Below are 25,544 nucleotides of genomic sequence, written 5' to 3' on the forward strand. Positions count from 1 at the left end.
TGAAGTCCAAGCAAGTTGTGGCTTCATGGCCAAGTCAAAATGCAGGAAACAGCATTTCAGAGCCCCATCAAGATTTCAAAATTTTCCCAGGGGAGCATGCCCTTGGACCCCTATGGATTGCCACGCTACCTGCACTAGACATGATGTTGCGTCAAACAAAATTGAGTTGCCAGAAAAAAATTAAGGCTGGCTAGTACACTGGATGCGCGGTGGACATGATATTGCATCAAAGATAATTGAAATGCTAGAAAAAAATCACTCTTGTTTCTGGCTAGTACGTTAATGTTAATATGAATTCAAAGATCCTTAATATTGCCTGGCTTTTATCTTGGGACTGCAGTAAGTTTCGTGCAACCGGTTGCCACCTGCGCATGCCTAGTAGACAAGTCCAGCTGACGAGCAGTCAATACCAGTTGACTTATTGATACAAATGTATAATTTAACAGCAAGAGGGGCGATAGCTCATGGCCATACACGAACTACAGTTGAACAGGAGTGAAAAGAATTATAGCTTCTGGACATATATACACTCCCCCTCCCTTAACTCACGTACAAAGTGGTCAAATAAGGGCACAAAGTGGTCAAATAATGGGGGACTTTGTAGCTGTACCAATTTCATAGTCGTGATCTATGTATACTGTACATGTAATTCAGAATTTTTTTCATAGTATTTTTGCGACCACTTCTTTACTGCGAACTATATAATTATAATATCATTACCGTGAACAAGTAATTCTCCGACTGTCTTTTTATCTCAGATGGTGAAATTTTGCAACTGCGGAAATGTGATTTACACTACACAGTGCTGAGAGAGGTGACTGACCCTCAGATGCTAATTACTGTCTGCGTCGGAATCCTCTGTTCTCGAGTTGGCAGATTTACGATGGTGTAACCATGGTAACCAATAAACGCACGACCCTGCAGGTGTCCTTGTTCTATCGTCAGGGCTCCAAATTCACTTTCATTTGAAAATAGGTGCGTGTAATAAAATTGGTTGTACAAATTCTTTTCATTTCTAAAGAAGAGTGCAAGAAAAAATATACATTTAATTTTAACATCTTTACATAAGTAAACCTGCAAAAATATTTGGGTGCATTGGCGCACCCATAGAAAAACTGTACAGTCCCAAATTTTGGTTCACAAAGGTGCACAAAGTCATGTAACCAGTATTTCGAGCCCTGATCATCGCACGTGCAGCTGACAGCGTCCACGAGACACCATTGTCTTTCTAGTTCATTTCTACCTGTTAACGATTCTCGGTCATTTTAGATTTATATTCAGCACATCGTCCCAACGAAATTAATGCGAATCGGTGTCAGACAAAAACGTGCGTAAACATGCTAATAGTTACGAGTTTCGGAGATCAACTTGACTCGGTCAGTGAACTCTAGATGACCTCCGAATGCCCCAGCCGTGAACCATATGTGTTGCTGCACGAGTGTCGTCCTATTTCTTTTTATGTCATTATTAGCAATGTCATATAATCATATATCATCAAGAGTTTGCAGACTGAAGACACATATATATAACAGTTACTGTAACACACGATTTTGGGTATCTTCCCTGACAGCTACATTTTATGCTGTTCGCGTGTTCATGACAAGACCTTGGTTCATCACGCAAAAAACCCATGTGTAGCTTCCCAGACAGATGCTATAAATTTTCTTGGAGGTTAAGTGCTTTTGAAAATAAAGTAAAATGGTGTCTGAACACATTTGATTACCCATTCCCTCATGACCTCAATGAAAAGTAGCCTACAGGTCAATTTGAGCTTCTCATGAATTAAAAGATGGTTAACTTTGAAAAATAAATTGTATTTTGACAGAACTTCACTTCAATAAGCAACAACTGGTTGACTTAGGCCAGTAAACTTTGCATGATACAGTCTGTACAATGTCATGTACATGGATGACCTGGCCTTCAACATAATTTGTTGTATCTTTGTAAAATTATATAGCTTTATTGTCTTCAAGGTTATAATCCATAACACTTTAAGAGAAACAACACCTGCCTTTGATGTTTTTCTCTAACACTTTTTTAGATACCAATAATCAACAAATCACATGTATGGTTTCATGGAAAGTAAAGATGGTCCATTAATTTATTGTGTTGTAGCAACCAAAAACCAAATATAGGGCCATAAGGTCATCAGGGCTTTAGAAGTATATTAAGTGTGAAGGACATCGATCCAAGGACATTTGCTTGATAATTGCTTGATGACTCAAGAACATTTAGTAAATAAATAAATAAATAAATGGTTTTTATTGTCCAAACAGTACCCATGCCATGCAGTCGCAGCCTTACGGCTGAATTGATGCAGGGTATCACACAATAATCAATACAAATCACAACAATTACAACATTCAAATAATACAAATGATACACACAGTCGCAAGGGTCTGTGCGGCTGCCATTCGGCGCCACAAGATGACCTCAATACGACTTTCCCCAACCGAAGTTAGGTACCCATTCACACCTGGGTGGAGTGAGGAAATTCGTGTAAAGTGCCTTTCCCAAGGGCACAACGTCGGGGCGCATGTTCAGACATGTACCGGGTACGACTCGGAATCGAACCCGGGTCTACCGGTTCACAGTCTATTGTTCTAACCACTACACCACCCGACGCCACTTGGTATTAAGTTCTTCAGTGGCTACATGTATAAACAAATTAATTAATGTAGACGTCAGATATCTGTCAGCTTGCAATTGGAGAAAAATGCATCAAGCACATTGAAAGTCTTATAAAAATATGATCATATATCTATTGAAAAGATGGCATAATCATTGTCAAATTCTCAATATGATTCTGAAGTTGCTGCAAACTTGTCCATGTGCATACAGGACTGACATGATACGCTGTGTGGCGTAACAGTAACAGTTATACACCTGCCTAGGTTTAATGTATACTATTTGTATAAGTCAGGTAGAGCACTGTCATGAAAGTAATTATATTTCAGATCTCTGTGGACAGATCGAGGTCACACGAAGCTCCTGCAAAAGGCGAAAAACGGTGTGTTTAAATTTTAATCGCGTGTGAACACAAACAGCGGGGGTGCCATTCCTACACGTAGATTACATGTAGATGGCTAGGTTTGTGTTCCAGCCCAAACAATGGACTTTTCACCCACATTTGGAAGGTTGTAGTCCTTCAGAAGGATTTTAAGTCGTTGGCCATATAGTTTTGTACACAAGCATGCACACCTAGACCATTATGCAATAGTTGTTTGTTTGTTTAGGAATAACTGGTAAACCACCTTTAGGCATAACATACCATTCTTGTACTGTAAGTTACAATAATACCGGTAAGCTGCATAAGACCGGACTGTAAGATTTGATCCTCTCACATCGGGATGCATGGATCCCCACTCTTTTCAATAAGTATGGTGTACGTGGATCTTTAATGTGCCTGAGGTGTAGCTTTCCTCAAACACAGAACCTCCGGCTTTATATCTGCTGCCCAGCCCTGAGACAGGTAAGCCAGCAGCAGTATAATCAAAGCCAGGATATGTATGTAGAGCGTCCCTTACCAAAGCTAGGCACTCACTTTCACCTGAGCTGGGTGAGGAAATAGGTCTAGGTCTAAAGTGCATTTCCCAATCCAGCAAAGGCATAACACTGGGGCCTGCTACATACATGTATGTAGGGATTTAAATCCAGAACTTTAACCTTACACAAGAGTGGGGTCTGCTACATACATGTACATGTAGTAGGCATTTTGTTGGTCTTGTAAGACCAAGAAGGTACCTTTTCTACACCATGTACACAATCATGTACCTATTCTTTGTTTTATGCTTAGAAGTTAGAGCGTCTGAGTTCTGATGCAAGTTTCTGTTTTTCTTCCCTGCCTTCTTTTAAGACTTCCTATCTCCAAAGTGTTCTCCAAATGTTTGTTACATACATGTATATAGGGATTTAAACCCAGAACATTAACCTTTAGATTAGTCTACAAGGCCACCTTGCATGCCACCAATATTTGTGAATAATATTGGTATACACCAAAAAACAGTTACTCATGATCAAGCAACTGGATATGATTTTGGAAACGGTCAGACGTTTCAGGTAGCATCCACTACATTTCGTCAGTGACACTAGAGACTGCAGGAGAATAGCAGGTTTATAAGCACAAACTACTAAATGATATTTGGAACCTAGTAGAACATGTTTGGGGATGCACCTGGCCTGTAGATTTGACATCTGAGTTCTCACAACAAATTCTAAGCAGCGTTGCAAATTGGTAACATATCGTATTGACGAACGTTGTCATGATGGGAACAAAGGACTTTTATAAAGATGATCAAAGAGTTACGGTGAAGGCCACCCACATTATATTTATAGGCTCCCAACAATAGGACACCTGCGCAAGGTGTGAGAGATGTAATTAACTTTTAATCACGGGTGAAAGGAGAACAGAGCTTTCAAAGGATGAGGTCAGTGAAGAAGAAAGTCAATACGACATCTGCACAGCCTGTATGAACATGAACAGCAGTCCTACAAGATTCACACGGTCACATCCATTGTACATCTTTCTACAGGGGTCGAAATTCATTTTTCTGCTTAGGTGCACTGGTGCAACTAACCAAAGAATTAGGTGCGCCAAATATATTCAGGGACAACATAAAACTTACATTAAGTAAAAAATTAGCAATGCCAAATTACCAAATGCCAAGTCTAATGACAAATTACCAACCTTACTGCTCCGCTTGTGAACTTTAAACTCTAACTTCAAAATTTCAAACAAGTAACAAATCAAAAGTTTTCCTTTTTGGAAGTGCAGTGTGTTGTACTTTTTTTTAGGTGCACCTGAGTGCTAGCCTGGGTACCATCCAGATTTTAGCTACGCAATGCTCGAAAAAATCACGTGATTTTTTCCAGCGTTGCGTAGCAAAAATCCGGATGGTACCCAGGCTACCTGAGTGCACCCACAGTCAAACCAATTTAGGTATGCACTCACTATTCTGACCCCTGATCTAGGTGACATCTTATATGATTTTGATACCACAGAATTTTCAAGCAGTCTGTGACAGAACAAAGACACAGCATTTTCTGTAACAAGGCATCTAAATTTTGCAGGACACATGCACATGACAATCACATGAATGCCAGTGTTTTACGATCATACGATAATCACACGACATACATGTAGATGTATGTGGTCGGGCCATAAACAGTGATTTAAAAAATAGAGCCTCAAGAAAGAGATTTCTGACAATTTTTTGTCTGAAGAAGTATTATAACAAACTTTGACAGGGGGAATTCCTAGAAATTGTACTTCAAGACTTGAAAGGGCTTTGAGATCCTTATCCAAAACTGTCACATGAATGCCCTGTTTTACGATGCATACAATAATCACACGACATGCATGTGGTCGGGCCCTTAACAGTGATTTACAAAATGGGGTTTCAAGAAACAGACTTCCAACAATTCTTCATCTGAAGTACTATTATAACAAACTCTGACAGGGGCAATAGGTGGTATTGCATAGGCAAAATTCTTAATCTTAGAAAAATATGATGTATCTCAAATTGAAAAGATGGCATAATTATTGTACAAATTCTCAATAACATTATGATTTTTGATGTTACGACTTGTTGACATATACATACAGGACTGTTATGATATGCCATGTGACATAACAATTATATACCTAGCTGCCAAGAGTTTAAATGTATAGTGATCACAATTTTTTCGTCTGAAGTATTATAACCAACTGTGACAGGTGCAATTCCTAGAAATTTGTACTTTAAGCCTTGAAAGGGCTTTGAAATCCTTATCCTAAATTGGAACAGTCCAGACTTAATCCACCTACGCCAATTCTTCCCGGATTCAGCAATAAATGCGAACAGTTACAAATGACCTTGGTCACGAGGAACATGACCTTTACAGCCAACATGGTGGATACATCATTTTCTCGCCAATAGCCCGCGAAAAGGCAATTTGTCCACATTGACTGCAGGGGTCCGCTGAAAAATTGTCCACACTACTGATCGATAGTCCACACAATGAAGGCGGTTTTTAACCCCATCTAGTACGAGGGTCTGGAGGGGTTTTCGGCCAAGCTTGAATGTTGGATCAATACTGAAACCGCAAAGGAAGATGTCATAAAATCCTAATGACAAAAAATGTGCGTCTATCTCATTCAAAGTGCAGTCACAGTTTCCTTGTACGATTTCTGTCTTCTAGTTACGTGTATCTGCTTTTCTGCAAGAATATATGACAGTAAGGCGTTTGGCCCAGAACCCAGAGAGGTCCATGGTTCAAACCTTGTAATGTCATTGATCTTGTACCCTTGCATTGGGAAAAGCACGACTTACATTAACATTGTACCTCAAACTTCTAAAAATGGGTACCTGACTTCAGTTGGTGAGGTGAAAAGTAGTGGAAGGAGAGAGTTAAGCTCCACCTTCCAATACCGTGTCATACATGTACATGTATAGCTAGACACAGTGGATAACAACCCACTGTCCCTACAGCCTCAAGAAAAGCTATGGAACTACATGTACCTTTAATACCCTATATATGACAGAAAAGACTGCTGACAACCATGTACATGTACGACGACTTTTTCTGTCACAAGAATTTTGTACAACACATGCACAACTGGATCAAGAATGTCTTCTCCAAAATACTACTTAAGGTTGTAGAATCGACGCCGGCCGATTACTCCATCTACCGGTTTAGAGGGTTCTTTGATCAATAAGTCGTTGTCTGCGCTACATTAAGTTTCTGCAGGAGCTGTCTCTCTCTATCATCCCTGCTGTCATCAAGTTAGACATCGGGTATACTTAGTCTAGTGAATACGGTCACGTGACTGTAACCGTAACCCTCGAGATTACATTTTTAGGTGATTGGTCATTCATTATCCTGGTGACAAAAAAATGTGTGACTGTCTACCTCATTCAAGGTGCAATCACAGTTTCCTTGTACGATTTCTGTCTTGTATATAGCTTTAGGATTTTCTGCAAGACTACATTTGTACATGACAGTGGGTCATGTAGTGTAATGGCAGTGTAAGTTACTATCTCTATCATCCCTGCTGTCATCAAGTTAAACATTGGGTATGCTAGAGTACGTTTTGAAGTCATTGGTCATTAATTATCCTGATGAAGGTGACAGTGGCCCTTGAAAATTTGATCTCTGTGTAATCCTTGTGTTGGAATAAAGTTCAACATTTTACTACGATTACTACTGAACACCATCATATGGATGGATTCCAGGCCAGTATTTCCAGCCCTAGGCCTGTCCCAGTAGATTATAATGCACGCAGAGCCGCGTCATAAACCTGGCCTCCAGATGGCTCCCGGGGGACGCGTAACCGGCCTGACTTTACGGCTGAAAATCCGTTCTTCACGAGCAGTGCTTTACGGGCCGTTACGCGCGCTCGGGCGGGCGGGGAGCGCGCTAAGCTACATGTATGAAGGACGGGTCAAAGACACTGAATTTCCCCGTCTGAGAAAGGGTAATGTGGCACTCTATCTGCGTTAATGAGCAAGCGTAACTGCCCTTTGTGATACCACACTTCATCTCCACGCAGATCTTTCGGTGGCCACAAAAGACAGTATCAAATTGGCCACAGCAGTATCCATTTGACAGAGTTACCATTTGCCACGTGGGCAGTTGAGGACTCTTTATCTCCCTATACAAAACTGTATTATTACCTTCGCCAAGAAGGTTATGTTTTCAGTAGCGTTTGTCTGTGGGTGTGTTTGTGTGTGTGTGGTTTAGCAAGATAACTCGAGAAGCAGTGGATGGATTGGAATGAAACTTGGTAGGTTGGTATGACTTCATGAGACCTAGAAATGATTAGATTTTGGGCCCCCTGGCGGCTTTCCTAGGTACTGCAGCTGAACTTCCGGTTTTGATATCTCATGTTCTGTACATGCTAGGGTCACGAATTTTGGTTGGTCGATAGCTCTTGGGGTAGGGAAGAAGTGACATGCGTTTGGGTCCCCTAGCGCCTTGTTCTAGAACTGCAGGAGCATTTGTTGAAAAAAGAATTGAAGGACGATAACTCAAGAACCGGTTGACGTATTGTCGTGATTTTTGGTATGTAGGTAGTTGAAGTAATGCTTGACATAATCAGATGGCAATTATGCAAATCAAGAGCTAATTTGCATAATTAATGAGGAAATTCTATAAATCTGATTTGTTCGATAATAGAACTATGAAACAGTTGTGACATCTACTTGAGAACGAGAAAAACATCTGAGGATATAGATTATGTAAATGAGGACCTAATTTGAATAATTAATGGCAAATTCTTATAATTCCATAGTTGTAACTGCTGCACCCCGAATTTCATACTTGCCACATTTGGAAGTTAAGTGAAGGTGAATATCAATAAACATAATTTATTCAAATCATGACCTCATTTGCATAATTTATGAGGAAGTGCTATAATAGCCTTTTTGTTATGATAAGGCTGTCATTGGATGGAGAATATGATCAACTGATATAATCCATGCAAATGAGGCTCTTATTTACAAAATCAATGATTAAAATTGTAGACTTTGTCACCCGCAAGGGTTAACATTTTTTGGCGAAGGTATGAGATCGTGGAACTCTTGTATTACATATTCAAATGGCCAGTTCTAACCTTAAAGCTTTTGCCGCCAGACATCTGCATGTAGATTCATAATGCAAAGTCAGATTTGCAGACATGCAGTCATGGCTCTGGTTAACTTATACAGCTTCTATGGCGATGTCTAATGTCATACGAAACACCTGAGAAGAATTCAAAGCTTCGTTTAACCTTCTAGTTGCTGGCTAAGCCTATATGTATAACCAACAGAGAATCGGTAGCCAAATGCAGTCACAGTTCAGGTTATACCAAACCCCTGCAAAAAATCTCAAAGTTTTGTTTCAACCTCTCCTTGCTGCCTAACCCTGTAACCAATAGAGAATTGGTAGCCAAATTGCAATTACATATTATTGTGTGATTGCTAAATATTATACTTTGCTGTTTAAGTTGAGACCAATTAACACTCCATCGCTGTTAATTGGTCTCATCCATCAATCAAGTTAAGCAACATTTAACCAGTTCTTTGAATTTGTGATTACTTTCCGACAGTTGCCGGCAGTTGTATGGGTGCGGAAGCATGTAAGCAGCCCGCAAATAAATCAAGACTTCCCGACCAAAAGGCGAAGTGGACGAACAAATTAACGGTCTGTCTGGCCGCGAAATTACGGGCGGAGAAGTCGATAGCATGTAATAGACTCGACCATTACTACGTCTGGGCTCAATAACGACATATATAGGCTGGAGAATTTTACTGCCGGTGTAACCAATTTTGTAGCTCCAGGTGCACAGTACCCTTTTACACGTACATGTACCTCCGTGACTGGAGGTTTTGTTTTCACAATTTCAGTGCTTCTGTTTATATGTGTTTGCTGGATAATGTGTTTTTGTGATTACACTGACCAGAATGTATGGCAAAAATCTCAGAAAAAGTCAGTGGGAAAAAGCATAACTTCAACAACAATAATTATAACGACACAGGCTGGAGAAGTTTACTGCCGGTGTAACCAATTTTGTAGCTCGAGGTATACGGAGTAAGGTTTTACCTCCGTGTGTGGAGGTTTTGTTTTCGGTGCATCTGTTTGTGTGTGCATGTATGTTTGTTTGTTTGATAATGACTGTGTCAGTGGTGATTTTTCTATGTCAGGTACAAAGACCAGAATATGAAGTTAATGCAAGGGTCCCAGAAAAGGTCCACACAATTACTTTTCTTGCCCAAAATCAAGTAATTGATTGAGGTGACCTTTCACAAATGTAATTTTTCCTCAATCTGTCAATCTGACAACCAACAAAATTGACTTTATTGCTGCCTGAAGGTGTTACATGGTAGCTTTTCTTGCACCTAATAACACAGAAATCAACATTATTTACCAGTAGATCAAAAGGTATTACTCAGTTTTCTGCCAATACTGTTTTTTTATGAGATATAACTTGTAAGTCAAAGGTACATGCGCATACTGTTACTATTGGCAGTGTCGCCACGTTAAATGTCAGCTGTAACAGTTGTAAATGTGAAAGAGATTGCACTTGTACATTGTGTGTAACTGGCAGTACTGCCAAAACCATAAATCAGGTTACGAGTCAGACATCATATAAAGTTACGTTCCCTATCTTCAGATGCTTAAGTGGCCACAGGCCATTTTAAAGACTCAACTGGACATTAACTGGTCATCCTAGAACTGTTCTTTACTGCGAGCTACATAATGATTACGTGCTTACATACATTATGTATCAATAAAAATGTCTGGACAAGTACATAAAATGACAAAAGCACAATGTATATTATGGTCAATCCATTACTTCTTCACAAACTATTATACTAGGTGTAAAATAATACCCAAACTTTCTCAACTCTCCATTTCATTCATCAAAACGATAAATAAAATCGTCTTCGGTCAGGTTTCACAGTAAATTCTGGATCACAAAATAGAGTTAGAGTAGCCCAGTACTCTCCAAGCAGAGGTTGATGGGGGAAGATCCTTACCTTTTCAAATTTATATATGGCCCTTTTTTTGTCACTACCCCTAACAACTTGGATCACGCATGGACCCTCTCTGGCCAATGGATACTGCCTGGCCAATTTGATACTGTCTTTTGCCACCCTAGGATCTGCTTGGAGATTATAGCCCAGTATAGTGCTGGCAGCATTGGCCAAAGATCACAGACTTAATATTGATTTTCTGCAGTTTGATATGAAACTATATTGTTTTCAAGACGAGTTCTCTATCACCCAGACTGACCTTTACTTCACGAGTACATTTCTTATCAGATACGTCTCCTATCGGGATTTATGTAATTTTCCTCAAAATTGTGAGGAATGATGGATTTGAATAGCCGGGAGCTTCGTTTTGAGATGTAAAAATGCGTCTAGCATGAGGTGATAGAATCATGTCACATTTGATAGATTCTTTGCATAAGTCATTGGTGCATGGATGGAGACTTGTCCAAAGCCTGTGTTTGAGCTTTTGGGAGGACTTGGATGTAAGCTTTTTCAAGATCAGGCTAAATAAATTTGAAAACAAAGTCAACTGCAAAAGATCAGAGTTTCAGTTCATTTGAATGATTCAAAAAATTAAAAAGTACATGTACATTGTCAAATATGACTATAAATTATGACATATTTTATACTTCCATCTAATGCACTGACTAAATCTTATTAACATCCTTCACTGTGCAATTTTTTTCAGGCTCTAAAAGATAGGTTTTGGACAAAATTAACCGTCCCACCATACATTGTACATATAATGTATGGATTATTTTGAAAGGTCGGAATATTTTTCTGGCACTTCTAACATCTCAGAGAGACGTTAGGAATGCAATAATAACTTTAAAAACGTCTCTCTGAGATGTTAGAAGTGACTTAAAAGTGCAATGACACCTGAAACCACAGAGCTTAAGAGGGACTAATAAGGACTTTGCCCCCTCAGCATATTATCATAATGATAACATTCAACATTACATATTACATTATACAACGACCTTTGATAGAAATAACAATCATGATATCATCTCAGAATTGTAATTTAGTAGTCTTTGAAATTTTGCTGCCAAGAATTTGTTATCGTCATTGCTATTGTTCAATATGAAATTATAGGAGTTTAAATATCGAGACATACAACCTTCTGATAGCTTACTTTAATGTACATAGTTGAAATATTTGGGTTTAAGCTGTTGGAAAAAAAATTGTAAACAAAAAAATGTGTTCACTTATTTGCATAATTATCAATCAATAGTTTGTGCTTATACACCTGCAGTTCTCCTGCAGTTCTTCAGAAATTTAAAGGTAGTGGATGCTACCTGAAACGTCTGACCGTTTCAAAAATCATATCCAGTTGCTTTAGTAACTGTTTTGTGGCGTATATTATTACCTGGATGTCTAACCTTCACCTATTAAGCTGTTGGAGTTTGCCCCTTGGTGCATTATCGTGATAACAACCCTGAGTTCTGAACAAAGGTCACAGGTCTCATTTGTTTGACCCTTTTGCTGTATATATGCCAATATCTGCCTCTTCTTGTCCCAATACCGAGTTAACAGCCCGAAAACCCCACTACAATTTATAGAACACGTACAGCTCACCGATAGTTTAGATCTATAAGCACAACAAAACCAGCTTTTCTCTAACTAATGCGGAATAAATGGCCCATAACTCTTACTGAGGACATACCACACTTTTGTCAATGGTATATATATAGAATTTAGACACTGGTCTCACGGGGACTGTTCTAGTGTTCACCATGAGGGACAGAGGGTACTGGAGTGACTTTGTCAAGAGTGCCTCAACGGATTAAAATCTAAAGGCATGACGATGATGATGAAATCTCACTGTAATCTACAAACACGTATTTAGCCAATAGCTAGAGCCGATAAGTGCACAAATGTCCAGGGGTCCCCCCAGAAATTCTTAGGGGAGAGGTGCTCCCTAATCAGTTGATGAAAAAAATAAGTAGCCTGGTTACCAAACCTATTATAGCTCCCGAGTCCTACATCCTCTCGGCCAATACTATTTGCGGAGAGGATGTAGGACTCGGGAGCTATAATAGGTTTGGTAACCAGGCTAAAAAAATAAGCGAATTTTCATTAAAATACTAAGAGAAAACCCTAAATCTATACATTTTGGTGGAGGTGCTTCAGAGAGAGAGGGAGGGAGCACCCTTGCTTCATTGCTTGGGAGAGCCCTGAAAAGTGTAATACCGATAGGTCATCATCCGGACATGTTCTGGCTACAAGCTTCGATCGAAAGTCGATGCCAGACCACTTCTGGCCAAACGCCATTAGCCCCAGATATCGGAGATTGCAGAGCATTACGTACCACCCCCCTAGGACTTAGGCCACATCGACTTAATTTTATGGATGACATCCGCGCGCGCATTGATTTTCACCTGTTCTCAGAAAAAGAAAGAAAAAAAAAAAGATCACGTCCTCTGAAGCTCTGGGCCTGGGTAGTCCATAGCAGTAAGCGACATTATGGAGCTGGTGATAACCCTGGAGGATGGCACCCAGGTTACAGGCAAGAACTCAGTACATACGTACAGTACCGACTCATAAATTCCGCAAAAAGCCAGCATGTGCTTGTCGTATACGTCGCTATGTACTGCCGCAAGTTCACAATACCAGCTTTGTATTCCTGTGGTTTAGTAGCATTTTTATTTTTGGCCTGAATTTTTTTTAATTCGCCCGCCCGCACTAGTTTGGGGGTCTTCAGAGGATGTCATCCATAAAATTAAGGCGGTGTGGCTTTACAGGCTACCAGAGAGGTTATGGATTTTCTACTTACCGCAGGTACAATGGTGTGGCGATTGGGATTGCCACTTTTATGGCTGTAGCGATATATGAAAGGTTTCAAGTGTGCGAATAATACACTGGTTTTATGAGTTCTTCTCTTACTTGTATTGTATTGGCTCAATTTACTTCTTCCTGGCTTTAGGAATTTGTAGGAAACCTGTTACAATGTGGCAACTGAATTTTCTAGTCAACTTTATGGATGCAGACTGTTCAGAGCCCATTGGCATTATTTCTTTTATATTTCAGAGGTAGTAACAGTCAAATAAAAATCCACAAACACTGACATTAATATGTAATCCTGGTACATGGACCAGTGCATGTTAGGTGCAGGTAGGCATCAGAAATACCTGCACAGCCCCAATCTTACCTGCACTAACAGGGCTCAAAATATTGGGTGCATGTGCACCTTGGTGCACCCAAAATTTGGAGCTGTGCACCCAATTTTTTTCTGGGTAAAAATTCATTTTTGCTGACATTCTACTTTAGTCTTTACATGATGCATTAGGTTGGGTGCACCAGTGCACCCTATTCTCAAAGTGAATTTCGAGCCCTGACTAAGGTGCATTATCCAGTATTTCGAGCCCTGAAAATCTATGTGAAATTGTCTCTCTTATTCGTCCCTCACTGTCGAGGATGACCAATGGCCTTGGCTCTTCACCGTTTCGGTTGATGGGTCTGGAGATGGCTGATCCAGGCCAGGAAACCCACATTTTGAGCACCAGTGGGTGGGTGTGTTGCTCGCACTACTAGTTGCAGGTTGCATGCTTCTCACCTCATAGCCTGGGTGCCAGCCCCATAGCACACTGGACACAAGTATCTCAGTGAGCTCAGTGAGATACTTTGTGTCCAGTGTGCTATGGGGCTGGCACCCAGGCTACTCAACTCAATGTGAAATTGTAACACACTGTTGAAAACCTTACCTGTGTGAGTGTGCTGACATCCCTCCTGTGTCTCCCCCCTATCCTGTAGGCCTCCACCTCCTCGTAGTGTCTCAACTTCCCCAGCTGACGTGCCCTGCCTCGCAGACTCTGCCATGCTGGGGGGAACAACAACAACATTTTTCTTCACTTCATACTTTTTGGATAAAGAAAGTTTATTGCAAATACATGCCAGGGGGCTAACTGTACAAACAATATGTATGAAAAAAAGAAATTACAATCATTATGATATAAGAGACTATGTCTAACATTATACTACATTCTACAATATACTTGGTACTAGTATTGCTGGATTTGACTTCTTCTTTTGAGGCAGTGGAAGATGAATTTACCCACTTATACATGTTCAACTTGAACTACAGATTCCATTAGTCACTGATGAAAAGAAGTGGATACTACTTAAAACGTGGAAGGAGTTACACTTTTTTTGTGGCATCCTCAACTGAGGTGAGGACTATCATGCCTCTTCAAGTGGCTTACAGTACAATGCAGCTTTCCTACAGCTTGCAGTTTACACACTGAAGCACGGTTTTTACTTGAACAAATTTAAAGGGACAATGAAAATTCCGAGCTTTATCAAATTTCAGTACAAAACGTAGGTTCTCTTATCCTGAAAGTTAAGTCCTTCCACTTGTACACTTTATTCTAAGAATGCATTTCCATTTTTTGACAATGGTAAGAGGTAATATAAATGTATGTTATAATTTGTCACGACCTGAGTTAGGACAGTTCATTTAGTTTCTAAAACAAAACAAAACCACGGACTTCACAAAATGCCAAATCCAGTGACATCAACGCAGTTTCTGATGAAGACCAGAGCCAGAACTGGTCCGCGATCACGTAATGACGTTATATCACAGTAGTTGGAGCCTTTGTCCAACGACATTGTGTCGTCCCAACATCATTTGTAACTGTCCGCTTAGCATGAATGATTAACGAGACAGGTGTCGTTTATATTACGCTTTGCGCATCTGGCTACCTGTTGCAGTCAAGAACTTGAATAGTGTACAGTTTCCTTCCGACACTTTTGGGATTTTCAATCATTTCGGACAGTAGTACTAGTACTCGATCACTCTTTATGTGTCAGTCTACGCAGGTTATTGTTTGACGAACAATATATTAATGAAATGACGGACACAGCGACAGGTAGACACAGACAGCCCAGCTCAACCTTCACTCTGGTTTTATAATTGGACTACTGTGTGATTTAATAGGTAAATGGTGATATTTTTATTCTTCACGACATGTGTAATGCGTAAGTGAGGCCCCCACAAGTACATGCGATCGACATAAGTCACGAAACCAGTAGACAGGCCGCCGACATACGGTATACAAAGTAGGTCATTAATTTCTGTCCCAGTGTTTCCAGTGCCAGTGTGTCAATGTCAAAACTACCAAACCTCTAATACTGAATGACATCAGAGCTTGCACTGCTGAGTTGCAGCAATACAGCATTTTTCATAAGCAAGTTCTTATATATAATAAGTTCCTCAATTTATAGAACACTACAAAAAGTTCAAAGTAGTTATTTGTGTAAAATTCCTCTGTTGGTTATGGGTTAGGCAGCAAGGAGAAGTTTAAAAATCATCTTATAAGGCTTACTAGAAATTTTACAGCAAGCTTGGGACTACATATATTGTACTTTCGTCGATCTGTCAATGTAGACAATAGATATCATTGAGCAAAGTGATCCTGAAGTCTGTTTTTCCGTTTGCTATGGTAACAAAAAGAAACTTTGGACATGTTAAATGATGACAAATGATGGTGTGGTCTATACAAAGACCTATCGACTGTCATGGCATTATAACAAGCTCATTGCCTACGAAATTTGCCTGAAATGTATCTGACACATAAGAGACATGTACAATTAATTTTACTCTTAATGATTGTCCTGGCTAATACCAGAAGCAAGCCTGGAATTTTTCCAGATCTCGTGGACATGTGTCTAAATGTCATCTTGTTCAAAATAATTGATTATTTTACTGTTTCATCGACAGTGGGATAAAAGAAATAATGGCAATGCTTTCTGAACAGTTATTAGTATAATCCATACTTCTCAAAGTCTGAATAAAAGAAATAATGGTAACGGTTTCTGAACAGTTTGTTAGTTTTCTAAAAGTTTTATAATCCACTATTATTATTCTCAAAGTCTGAATGGTGCAGGTAAAATTTGTCTGGTGCAGGTCATTTTCAATGTTACCTGCACCTGAAAATATACATGTATACAGAAAATCTATTTCAAACCCTGAACTTCTTGACTTGTATATTTATAATTATATATAATACATCTATTTTTCATTGCCACACTATGCTAAAATTAGAGCTAATCTGTATCTTGTATCTATATATATTAAGTAAACTTACATGAACACCTAACAGTGTGGAAATCAAAGCATTATCATCCATTAGATATATCTAGAGATATGAAATAACTGGGGCTATTTATATTCCAATAACTAATGATATACATCTGGTAACACGACAGGCGTAAAACGAATGACTTAACAGCACAGCAGAGCGCCAGCCACTACTGGACCACTGCCTTCCATGCCTGCGGCCTATTTTCCCCATATAAGCTGCAAGGCCACACCAATCTAATTTGTTGATTCTCAGATTTTTTTTCAGACAATATTGATAGATAGCTTTACTGCATTAGTTCTTGCCTGAAGGCTAATTGCAACAAACATTGACAGACATGAGGAATGGTACAAAACCATAACTAGTCTAAGAATGAAGTTCTACATGTTCTACGTACGTTCTGCTAATCTTTCTATCTCTACTTAAAACTAATACGTGATGTAGAGAGTGGACATGTAATGCATAAATTGGTAAGAGAAACATACTAACTACAATATAAAGCATATATTATATTAAGTATAGAGTATAAAGCACGGGAAAAAAACGGGCCAAGGCACCCAAAAATTGTTGCACATCATGTACATGTTGTACAATGAAATCCACAAAATTGACTTGCTCTGGCCGAACATGAACGTTAACAGTGACAAATTACAACTCCTTACAGTCGGTGGATAAAGTGATGCATCACAAATCTATAATTCATACTTCAAAACATGACGTGCATTGTTCCAATGTCTGCACAGGAATTCTGCTCTACGTTTGACACATACCCAATTGCATGCATTACATTTCAACTCACAGACCACAAAATACCTTTTCTTTCAATACTTTTCTAATAAAGTAAGTGTGAGAGCTTTGCAAACTTTTTACAGGCATATGAACCTGTGAGACACCTGCTAAATGTTTGTTTGCTCAACAGTTGCAGTCACTAATTACTTACTAGTGGAATGGGGTTAAATTGTAATCCCGCGTTAACTGTACCTGAGTACACATTTGCAGAAAAAAATATATATTTTAAGCCCTGTACCAGTTCACACAGGTGCACTTTAATCCAAGAACAACACCAGCTTACTAAGGAGAAGCATTTCTAAAAGGTCTCAAGAGCCATGGCCTGGGCACCTAGTGCATACTTGTGACAGACATTTTGACTGAGACACAGACAAATCCCTGTCAAGCCCTAGTGTTATGCCTTTGGGAAGATCGTGACTTTAGTTTACACCTGTATTGTATTTCCTCACTCAACTCAGGTGAGAATGAGTGCCTAGCTTCAGTTAGGGATGTCCTCTCGGATGACAAAGCAACCAAACACAACATAAAGCATACAATTGTAGCCTTGGCAGGTGTTCTCTCCTTTTGCAGTTCCCAGTCATCTGCAACTGGTACAGGTGAGAACAGATCTGGACTGTGTTTAAAGGATCACAAAACAAGATTAAGATTGTCTAGTATCATCCTAACCATGGTGTTCTGACCTGTACCAGTCACAGGAGACAGACACCACAGAGAATAGGAGGGAACGGGAACTATGCGGCACTTTGTTTAGTTGCTGTTGTTTGCAGTCAAATCAAAGAAATTGTTGTTGGCAAAACAACGGCTTAGAATTTCTCGGATGGTTCTGTCGGACGGCCTGACAAAAAACGTTCGAGGGGTCAGAGACATGGCGTCGGAAAGACGCGTGCATCGAATGTCAAGGTTCTGACTTCATTCACAAGTACAGTACTTCAAGTACAATGTAGTTGACATGCATCTGTACAGGTACTGCAGTGTTGCAGTGAACTGTACAGGGCTCAAAATACTTTTTTCTGTACGCTTGCACTGGTACAGGTAACATTGAGAATTACCTGCACCAGACACCAGGCAGAATTTGAGAAGTAAGAAGAATCAGACTAAAAACTGTTTGACAGCCATTGCAATCATTTTTGATACTTCATATAGGTGGCAATGCAGCAAATAAAAGTCCACATATACACCTACAGCTTATCATCTATAGATAATCCTAATACATTTACCAGTGCAGGTAGACATCAGAAATTCCTGCAGAGCCCCAATTTCACCTGCAATACATGTAACTTGCATATGCAGGAGGTATTTCTAGAGCTGACATGGTTTTGCAGACATCTTAAGCTTGTTTGTCTTCACAGATGCGCATGTACAAATAAACATGCTCACTACTGACCATGACCACATTCAGGTAAAATGTGGAATATTTAACCTTCTCCCTGCTGCCTAACCCTGTAACCAATTTTGTGCCAAAAGTTGGAAACTACAGAGGATGGCACCCAAGCTAAATTCAGCAGGGAGAATAAAATGAAATGTTTAGAGTGCAACTTCAGTCACATTTTAGTTTAATCTTAATGTAAGACTTCCCAGATTTTATGTTTTTATCACTGTATATCTTACTTTTACTTTTTATAGCTTTGCACTAAATAAGATAAAAATGCTGAAGCTAAACAACTATAAACAACAGAACTTTTCCCATGACTTCCAATATTGCATCAGGTCATGTTACAAGTATTCCCGTCCAGTTTCCATGTGTTCACTCTAAACATTTCCACTGAAAAACATATTTGGGAATAAAGCCACCGTCAATATTGTCTGTATCTCACCCTCCTTTCAAAACATATTTACGTGTCCGTCAGCGTGTGACAGCTGTAACAATATTATTATAAACTAAAGAAAAACACCAAGTTCTTGACATTGTTGTCATCCGTTTTGTATGCAACACGGTACCAGGAAAAATGACTACCGGTATTTCTTGAAAATTAGCTTGAGTACGAATTCAGATAAGATGATTGTAATAGAAGTGTTTTGAAACAAATATGACTGTAAGAATGAATTAATGTTTATTGACAATTTTTGAACTTCTCGTTAAAAAAACAACAATCATACAATTCCTTCTGATAGTTGTATGCTCAGTTTATCAATTTTACAGTACATTTGCCGCCAGATGATGATGATGATGATGCCATAAAGTCACATGTGATGATGATGATGATGCCATAAAGTCACATGTGATGATGATGATGATGATGATGCCATAAAGTCACATGATGATGATGATGCCATAAAGTCACATGTGATCCCGGAAACAAAACATTACGAGTACTCAATGAGATGGCCTTACAACAAAAGAAAGTTTAGAATTCTTTAAGACTGAGAAGATGTTGCTGACTCACATCTGTGCCAGACTGTAAGATCATGTTTGTCTCTGTGGTTTTCGTGTTTCGAACATTTTTCAAACATTTGTAGTTTCCGCAACGTGGTTAGAATATCAATAGCTAATGTTTTGAAGGGTTAAAGTAATGAATACTGTCTGCGTACCACTGTCCGTGTGGTGGCTGGCTCCAGCTTATCTTATTGGCTTAGTGCCATAAAGTTCAGTTCAGTTCTCCTTCCTATGTGACACCTGAGATATCTGTCCAAACATCTCTTTCTAGCATGGCAGCTGACAGGTCTGTACTAGTACATGTATTACTATACCTGGTATAACTGCCCTTCGGTGTAACACACCAGCCTCGCAGGCACGCGATTCAGCGACAGCTGGCTACATTACACCGAACGACTTGTTAAACCTAACCTTTGTATGCACACCTAACTCTAAACATTGTTTAAAGCTAGCTAGTGATGATGCTCCTACTGTACTTGGTGACAGTGAGTTCTGTATCTGTACTACTGTCCGTGTGGTGGCTGGCTCCAGCTTATCTTATTGGCTTAGTGCCATCTTCAGTTCAGTGCATGCATCTTTGTTAGGATGTGACACCTGGGATGTCTGTACAAACATCTCTTTCCAGCATGGCAGCTGACCATGATCTATCAAACCTCACTGGTTTCAGCTTACAGAGAACTTGACTTGACAATGACTTGATGTGACTTATGTGTGTAACAATTCTCCAGTAGACTACAGTTGAAAAAGACCTTACTTGTTATGAACAATGTAATTTTGTTGTGTCAATAAAAAAAAGTGTCCAGCGAACGCACAAACTTCCAGCAAACTATATATAGCTATATATATAGTTCGTGTAACTCATTCATGCGCTGTAACAACAAATACAGACACTGTTTTAACAAACTATGAATACAAATTGTCAAGTAGGTTCAGGTGAAGAATTTCGAGCCCTGAAACTTGGCATGCAAGTCAGATAGACAACAGACAATCTGACACTCTCCAGATACAGCAAGGGAGGCTTTTTCAACACTAAAACACTCTGTAACGAATATAACACCTGTTGCTGTAGTGAACATAATCCTTCGGCTTAACCGGACTGTTAGCATGTTATGGAAAAGATGTTCCTCCGTTAAATTATCATGGAGGAACCTCACCTTAAAATCTCTTTCTACACAACCAAGTCTTTTATTCAGCTGACATTTCGGTGACCGACTGCGTCTGTCACCTTCCTCAGGGCAATTCTGACTGGTTCACATTGTACTGCAGCACAGGTGTCGCTGCTATAGATGTGTTCCCAAATGTACAATGATACTGATTACCTGACATGGCAACAATTTTTTTCCAGATCCCTTACATTATCACAGATGTACTTCACTTTGAAATCTTTGTAAAGTCCCTATGATTTCCAATTTAGGTTTACAACATCCTGCCAGGGCTAGTATTATACTGTGATATAGCAGGTCACAGTGCATAGCAGGTGTTCAGGTACTTAAATCCTTCACCTAAATAGGAATTAAAAGATTATCATGAAAGTTCCCCTGTGTTGGTAGTAATCATAGCACAATGTTAAACTTTACATAGTACATTTACGAGTACACAGTACATGAGTTTAAGTTCGGAAGTAATTATCCTGATGAAGGCAACAGTGGTCTTTGTGTTTGAACCAAGTTTAACATATCTCATTATCTGTACTTATTACCTCCGGGTAGGGATGTATATCCCGAGCGCGGAGGTTTTGTGAGGGAAGACGAAAATTGCGTTCGCAGCCGTTTCTCGCGTTTGGGTGGACGGATATGTCTGGGACTTGGTATACGTTTTGCTGTTGGGCTGTAGATGGTGCACGTTGTTTTGGTTTTTTAGTATATGTGTTTTAGTGCGTGAAAATGATGCGTTTAGACCGCCGATGGACACCCCTTTCAGTGTGAAAGTGGACCTCAGCTTTTGACCTTTGCATGTATAAGGACGATTGAGGTCGCGACCACTGATCTGACCTTTCACACAGAGGGGTGTCTTTGTTTGAAACTGTTCAGATGTGAACCACATGTGCCGTCAATCAACGTCTCATTATCGTGCCTGGTGGGACCCGCTGGGGGGATACTTTAGTACGCGTTCACAGGACACGTAATCGGCACTTCCTGGTTAGCCAATGGGTCAGGGGTCAACGTACTGTTGCGCAACCTTTGTGTTGGTTGTTTTCGGCGTATATTACGACTTCTAACTTACAAATACCGCGGATTCAGACCTTTACTTCCCCAATTTATACGAAGAATCGGCGGAAAATGGAGGAAGTGACAATAAGGATGACTTGCACATGCGGGGAGGTACTTCAGCAGTTATTTTTAACGTCTGATTCCATTTAACGGCTCCGGTTGTCATTCTGAGTTTCATTACCAGTTCCTTGTGGCATAAGTTCGTGGCGGCCCGTTCGTGGGGTACATGTTATAGGCTGCAGATGAAAATACTGACCTGTGTTAACACAACCAGGAAGGCTAAATCTAACACATAAAATTCAACACCATCAACTACATGTATATAACAAACAACATATAAAAGTATACAATAAAAAGCTCAGATTTTACTATTCGCACGCGCGCATCAGTTTTGGGGTTCCCAGAGGATGTCATCCATATAATCAAATCAACATGGCCTTACTTACATGTTAGAAGGGGACACGCGCACCGGACGATTGGCGGCTGGCGCCCGGAGCGGGTGTTTGTTTACATTATCGCTGGTCGCTGAGGGTCGGGCAGCCAGATTCGCCACGGGATGCCCCCTAGGCCTGTCCTTTCTATTTTTGGGCTCCAGTCGGCTAGGGGGATTAGTGATTTCACAGATCATTTAGCCAATTACAAACATTTCGAAACTTTTCGAAAAAATGGTATTCGCGCGAATTCACTAATTTAAAGAACAGTCCCAACATGCACCCAACATTCTGCAACACACATTTCAATACCCGGAGGTACAAAATCTACGATTTTCCTTGTGTTAGGAATTAAATGAGATTAAAAGAGAAGGGAAGGAGAAAGACAGGATTCTCAGAGGGACAGTCGGTGAGACAGAGAAGACTCTGGGTAGAAAGAGGGAAGAAGAAAAGAAAAGAGAGAAGAAAAGAGGATGAGAGAAAGGAAAATGCACAAGCGAAAGACGAAAGGAAGGAAAGATTGGGAAAAAGGTAGATGATGATCTAAGAATTTTGCCACATTTTCAGGAGATGAAAGACCACTTAAAATAGGTTAGAAAGAAAGGAAAATGCACAGATGCAAGACAGGAGAAAGACTGGGAGAAAGGTGAATGATGATCTAAGAATTCTGCCTCATTTTCACAAATTGAAAGTCAAAGACCACTGAAAAGAGGATGGAAAGAAAGGAAAATGCACAAATGAAAGACAGGAAGGAAAGACTGGAAAAAAAGATGGATTATGATCTAAGCATTCTGCCACATTCTAGGGAGGTCAAAGACCACTGAAAAGAAGATGGAAAGAAAGGAAAATGCACAAATGAAAGACAGAAGGAAGGAAAGGCTGGGACTCAGTGGGAGAAAGGTGGATGATGATCTAAGCATTCTGCCACATTCTAGGGAGGTCAAAGACCACTGAAAAGTATCCAGGGAAATGCCATGAACCTTGTAATTACATTTTCTTAGGTCAAAACCTGACATGTGCATGTGTGTGTGTTTACACCTCAGTCCCTACAGCTGTCAGCTTAACATACTTGTCATTCTGACAACCTACGTTAACTCTGCCACCTGTCAATGTGGAAAGTTAAACAGGAGCTGTTGCAATTTAACACTGATGTAGCCATTTAGCTACTGATTCTATATTGGATACGTGGTTAGGCAGCAGGGAGAGACCTAATTAACCATGACAATATTGTAGCATACTATCATGAAAGTTCATCAGTGTCGGTAGTTACAAAACACTTGTAACATGATGTTCTTGGCTCAAATTTGAACAGAGTTCACGATGCTGGTTTTACAAGTTGCACTACAAACATCTATAATTCAGTTGTAAAATGGTATATTCCCCATAAAAAAAATCCAAGCTGTTATAGGCATATGATATATAAAGCTAGCTTCTGCAAACTTGGGTACAGTTATAGTGCGTGTAAATCATGAACCTCACAATGCAGTTGTTTGCTTAACTGTACCAGTTACCTGTAAAACATTAATCAAATTAATCACACCAAAAAAGTTGGGACAGTTCCAGAATTTCACCTGCAAGTAAACACATTCCCACCTGGCCTTGTTGTTCAAAACAACCCTCAACCTTTCACAAAGTCTATTGTCACTTCTCTATTCTTCGCATTCCCCTACAATCTCCCATCTCACCTGGTATGCTAAGCCCAGAGAAACAATCAGGCCAAAGAAAAAAATGTTGTGTTTCCTGTTTCATTTCCTGAAAAAAATTAGGGTCGGTAGGTTTTTCTTCCTTTTTTTTTAGACTTTGGCGATCTCTAGTGATCCAACTTACTCAATAGAGTTTGCCAAAGTAAAACTGACATGAGGACAATTTCATTTTCAATGTCAATGTTGGAAAACGGATTGTACATTGCTTCATCACTCAGGTTTCAGATCATGGAGCTAGAAAAGGTTGCTTTTTTTTTTTTGGATCAGCTCGAAAAATTTATGTCCCTTGCAGGGGTCCACACAAAAAAGGCTAGGGTCGGCAGGTTTTTCTAAGGTTGGTCGGGAAACAGTAAACACAACATTTTTTTTTCTAGGCCTCAGTCAGTGACTCAGTATTGTTTCTGACTGTGCCTCGGGTGTATAAACATAGATAAATGGGAAGAGTGACATGAAATACGGGATGAACTTGATCTTAGGAACTCCTCTTTGTATTCGGGAGTCGCCGTCAACACAAGGAGTCTGGTGCAATTAAGGATGTCTCCAGCGGGACATACCTGTACTTCTGTAAACTATGGAACAACTCTCCTGGGGTCGCCAGCTCACAACTTTGACACAAAAACAAAACTCACAGAAACACTCCACACGTTCACTGCAACATCTGAAAGATTCTGTGCCTCTTCTAACTGAGCCACACTAAACGTCGAATTGCTGCCTTAAAAAATTACTATAGAAATACAAGTTAATGTTATTTATATATATATATATATATATATATATATATGCCTTACTTTTACTGCTTATTATTCATTGTATCAGCCTCGTTAAAAATGTTTTTTTTTTTAATACTTGCTGCCTACTGCTCACCTTGTATTGTTGTCACATTTTGAATAAATAAACTAAGGTGCATTTTTTAAAGAGAATGTACTGTAAATTCACTTATTTCTCTAGGAAGAAATTCAAGAGAAGGGGGAAAGCTTTGGGAATTTTAAAGTTTGCGGTTTAAACAGTTTTGTAGCATAGTGTACACGTAGCAATACATTGAAAACGCACATTCACTGTGTCATGAAAAAACACTCAAAAATAAAAATTTCATATTTCATACAAAGGCTGAGTAAAGAGTTTTCCAATGTTCATTATCTTAACTAATATCAGGTGCATGTATCAACCGTGTCTGCCAGAACTGTATCTGTGGTTTCAACTTCCCCCCTGTTGACTTACCCGCTGTGCGCTAACCCCAGTAATCTGGCAGTAATGTCGTATGTAAACGTGAGCGGGTTTAGAGCATACATGTACCCACATCCCCGCCATGTACGCAAACTCTAACGGCATGTAGTAGACTAGCCTCTACCAGGCTTGAGGAGGCGGCAGGAAAGAGTAGAAATCGTCCAAAATAGAGAGATAAGCATGCCAAGGGAGTTTGGCCATTGAGAGAACAGTTTGCCG

The 25,544-nt window shown here is 39.7% G+C and overlaps 1 protein-coding gene across 1 annotated transcript in view; it reads right to left on the reverse strand.

The window, feature by feature from the left end:
* LOC109471360 (disintegrin and metalloproteinase domain-containing protein 12-like) overlaps positions 1-25,544 on the reverse strand; it is a 65,041-nt gene that overhangs the window by 25,511 nt on the left and 13,986 nt on the right. Inside the window, exon 2 of the mRNA XM_019770650.1 lies at positions 14,219-14,334. Within this exon, the coding sequence (XP_019626209.1) occupies positions 14,219-14,334 (116 nt within the window). The remainder of the gene's footprint in view (positions 1-14,218; positions 14,335-25,544) is intronic.

This window comes from Branchiostoma belcheri, unplaced genomic scaffold, assembly GCF_001625305.1.
Source record: "Branchiostoma belcheri isolate BF01 breed outbred unplaced genomic scaffold, Haploidv18h27 scaffold25, whole genome shotgun sequence".
Classification (NCBI taxonomy): Eukaryota; Metazoa; Chordata; class Leptocardii; order Amphioxiformes; family Branchiostomatidae; genus Branchiostoma; species Branchiostoma belcheri.